This window comes from Peromyscus californicus, unplaced genomic scaffold (genome assembly GCF_007827085.1).
Source record: "Peromyscus californicus insignis strain IS unplaced genomic scaffold, ASM782708v3 Scaffold_15__1_contigs__length_86483966, whole genome shotgun sequence".
NCBI lineage: Eukaryota > Metazoa > Chordata > Mammalia > Rodentia > Cricetidae > Peromyscus > Peromyscus californicus.
In genome coordinates this window covers 67,020,772-67,024,710 of record NW_026294447.1, presented here as the reverse complement: position 1 = coordinate 67,024,710, position 3,939 = coordinate 67,020,772, and the positions used below count along the sequence as shown (strand labels likewise).

The window sequence follows — 3,939 nt, the reverse complement described above, 5'->3', positions numbered from 1 at the left end:
TGTACTTATACTATTCCGTCTTTCAATTCTTCACCATGGTGTGTGCTTTCATTCATTTAGAGAGTCCTTGTTCTCCCTTAGTGACGACATTTTACAGTACTTAAGACAGCTGTGGTGGTTCACATCTGTAATCTTAACACTTCAGAAAAGGAGGCAGGAAGAACAGGAGTTCAAGGTCATCCTTGGCTATGTAGAAAGTTGGAGGCCAGCATGGGCTACACAGTGTACCCTGTCTCAATAACAATAATAATTAATAATAATAATAATTTGTAATATGTAGTATAGAATTTTAACATGTATTCTGTTTGATTTGCTATCAACTATTTAAACCATTTTATTTTAAAGTTTTTAGAAATTACGTACAATGTTTTATTTTTATGCTTATAAATTCTATATAAATATAGAAATGCTATGGATATGTCATCCTTCTCATAAAGCATTGATGAATTCTTTTTTTTTTTTTTTTTTTTTTTTTTTTTTTGATCAGTGAACTATATATATCACTTTATTACAAAGTCTAATCCATCATAGAACACATTAACTTTGTTTAATTAAACTGATTAACAAGTTTCATTTGTTGGAATATATTGACTCTCCCTCTCCATAAAACGTAAGGGCAAATTTCCTATGAGGTTTGTATTTTTCTTCAGTACTTATCCAAGCAACTTTAAATAAAAAGTAAAAAGGATGTCTCATTTTTATCTTCAGGGCAGCTCATTTGTAGAATAAAACTTTACACACACACACACATACACACACACACACACACACACACACACACACACACACACAGAAAGAAACATTGCAGTCATTATTTATGGTGAGCAAGAAGCACAAATTCCCAAGTGAACTTTAATTTTGTCCCCTCTAACGTAAGTTCTTTTACAAATGAAACACAAGTGAGGCTCCTTCTGGTAAATGTGGGAATGGCAATGGCTGCCATGATTGTAAGGTATCTTTAAAAGTGGCTCTAAAATCATCTGATGATCCAAGCGTCACAAGCATATGGAAAATTTCAGGTTTCTGGCACTGAAATGCTGGGTGTGATGCAGACAAGAAAACTATTTCCTGGCGTTTTGATGTCTTACTCTTGATGTTCAAGCAGAAGGTGTCTACCTTCACTTGGTGCAATAAGCTGGCCTATGAGAACTTGCAGGGATGAAGAAAATCCCAAGTTACATGTACATACACAAATGGATCCACATAATAAATATATACAGCAAATAAAAGGGCTACATACAATTAAAAACCCTTCAACCCCTGCTTACAGGCTGCCAAATCTAATCATTAGTTTTTTCCAATGATGATGTAATCTATTTGCTTAAAGGTAAAAACTCCTGATACTATACATTGCATTAAGAATTAACACACTGACCTGAATCCAGGTTAGACAAACATATAACAAATGTTAAGGTCAATAAAATAGATTCAAGTCATTGCAATTTCATTTTATACTTGATACATTTTTGCTTCTACCCAGGATCAATTTTACTTCAGCCTGAGTACTATACCAAAATGTAATTTTACATTTTAAATTTAAAGTATTACTTTTACTGAGTTTTCAATTTTGGAAAGGTTTTGATCCAGTATTATTTATATAGCTATATATTTATATATTTATACCTTAAGAAAAATGAGAAGTCGGTACAATCAGCATGAGCTTTTCCACCAGTCTCAGTTCCCAGCCTATTTCTCTCCACCCAGCATTTTACTTTTATTACTTGCAATTTCAGAGCAAATTACCTAGACCACATCTTCTGGATCAGCCAATGATAGAACCTAAATCTCAAATGCTATTCTGAAGAAGTGTGGAGTAAATAATTTTGGTAATCTGTAAGATGGCTGCATGCAGTGTATACTGTATTATAACAGCACCAAACCCTTTATAAAAACCAAACATTCCTTCCTCCTGCTTAATGGTATTTATACAGTCTCTCATTCCCTCATACTGCGTATTAATTGGAAGAACTTCATAGCCAAGGTCTGTATTGTCGATTATTGTGCGTGTTCCTTGAATATGAAGGCGATGCAGAACGGTTTCCAATGGGTAAAGTATAACGTCAGAGCAAAGGCTGGCAGCAAAGTTAGCAATAAGTTCTGGAAAATAAGCATCCAACATACTCTGCACGGGGCTAGTACTCTCAGCTAGGTGGCTATTATAGGTCTTTCTCTTCAGAATTAGGAGGACAATCTTCTGGATGATGGAGCTGATGATGTAATGAAGAACTCCATGCAGCACTGTCGGGAAGATCAAGGAGAAGAGTGGAAGGAGGCGTTTGCTGTGAGGCACGCCCAGGCCTATCACTCTGCCAATCCCTTCTCTAATACATTCCAGGATGCCAGTATTATCTCGGATTATCTCACTCTGTACTGTTTCAATCAGACTTGCTGAATAAAAAGGCATGGCCACCATGTATGTTAGGCATTTCAGGAGAAGGTGTTCACCTATTAGTTTAGGATTCCATTTGTGTGAAACCTCCCTGGGTAAAGGTGTGAATTCACTAATTATGCCTTCTGCTCCAAGTGTGACTCCCTGAACAATAAATGTACTTCCCATTCCTTTCCAGAGGGCTCTTGGTCCCTGAGTTTTGTTGAAGCTGTACATAATGTTGATGACTGTAAATGGAGTAAGATGGTAATGCCGAGCATGGTAATTAACCTGACATTGGCGGCGTAAAACAATGCAAGGATGGGCCAGTACATTCTCTGTAAAGAGACTTGCAAGTCCAATACCAAATCCAGCAAATCTATTCAACTGTTCGCTGCTCGGGCCGGGCCGCGGGCCCTCACCGCCGCCGGGAAAGGGCTCCTCCGCGGGGCCCTCGAGCGTCGTGGGCGCGGACGGCACGCCGTACGAAGGGCTCTTTTCGCCCCAGTGCAGATTGCGGCTGCCCGGGATGTCCGGGGGAGTCGTCACCCAATGGCCCAGGTCGGTCCCGGAGCCGAAGGCGCGCGCGTGGAAGGGGCCGCCGAAAGCCGGATCGTCCCGCACGCCTCCCCGGTAGCCCAGGCCATCGAAGCCTTCAGGGCGCCGCGGATGCATCTCGGACGGGCGGACGAGGACGAGAGGGGCCGGCCCACCGAGCCCAGGCCTCCACCGCGTCCCCGCCGCAGTCGCCGCGCCGAATTCTTTTTTTGTTTGTTTGTTGTATACACAGAGTTTCTCTGTGTATCCTTGGCTGTCCTGGAACTAGCTCTGTAGAGCAGGCTGACCTCAAACTCAGAAACCTGCCTGCCTCTGCCTGCTGAGTGCTGGGATTAAAGGCCTGCACCACCACACCCAGCTGAATTCCTTTCTTAATTATGTTGGATTTTATGCACTTTGTTTTGTATTCTATAGGGAGAAATATGTGAAATCTCATTAATAATAGACTTACTTTTTCCATTCCATGGATACAACAATTAAAGGTTACTATAGATTAAAAATGGAGACAAATTTTCTCCTCTCTCTGCCTCCCTTCATATATGTGGCCTCTATTTTTTGCTATGCCCACAGAATATGGATAGGGCAGTTTGGGACATGGTGTAACGAGGACAGCTTTCTCACTGCTCTCTAGACTCCTGAACACCACATATGAAATAAAACTCTGAGACACACAAAAGTCCCAGCCTTATGGCTCAGTCAGGTAAGGACACTCTGGAAAAGTTCCAGCTGAGTCCAGCCTTTCAGCCACCTTTACCAAGCGTATGAACAGACCATCTTGGGTGTCCCAAAGCTACCCAAATTCTAGAAAATACCGCTAAGTGGCTGGTCAATGTCATGTGTAACAGAATACTTATATACTTTACCAACAAAGTGTGACGTGTTTCAAATGTGTAGCTTGAGTTTTCCTGCCTGTCCCACAGTCAGGACAAATCTCTCTCACCCGCCAGTCCCACAACCGCTCAGACCCGACCAAGTAAACACAGAGACTTATATTGCTCACAAACTGTATGGCC

General features: G+C 41.3%; 1 protein-coding gene across 1 annotated transcript; it reads right to left on the bottom strand.

Moving 5' to 3' along the window:
• Window positions 1-838: 838 nt before the first annotated feature.
• Window positions 839-3,117, bottom strand: LOC128110552 (mitochondrial outer membrane protein SLC25A46). The gene has a single exon (XM_052738226.1). It carries the CDS (start codon window positions 3,041-3,043, stop codon window positions 1,787-1,789), a length of 1,257 nt encoding a protein of 418 aa, XP_052594186.1. The 5' UTR covers window positions 3,044-3,117; the 3' UTR covers window positions 839-1,786.
• Between the last annotated feature and the right edge of the window lie 822 nt (window positions 3,118-3,939).

What these genes read in the sequence shown, in the direction of transcription:
- LOC128110552 (XM_052738226.1), bottom strand. Translation starts at nt 3,043, where the DNA reads ATGCATCCGCGGCGCCCTGAAGGCTTCGATGGCCTGGGCTACCGGGGA.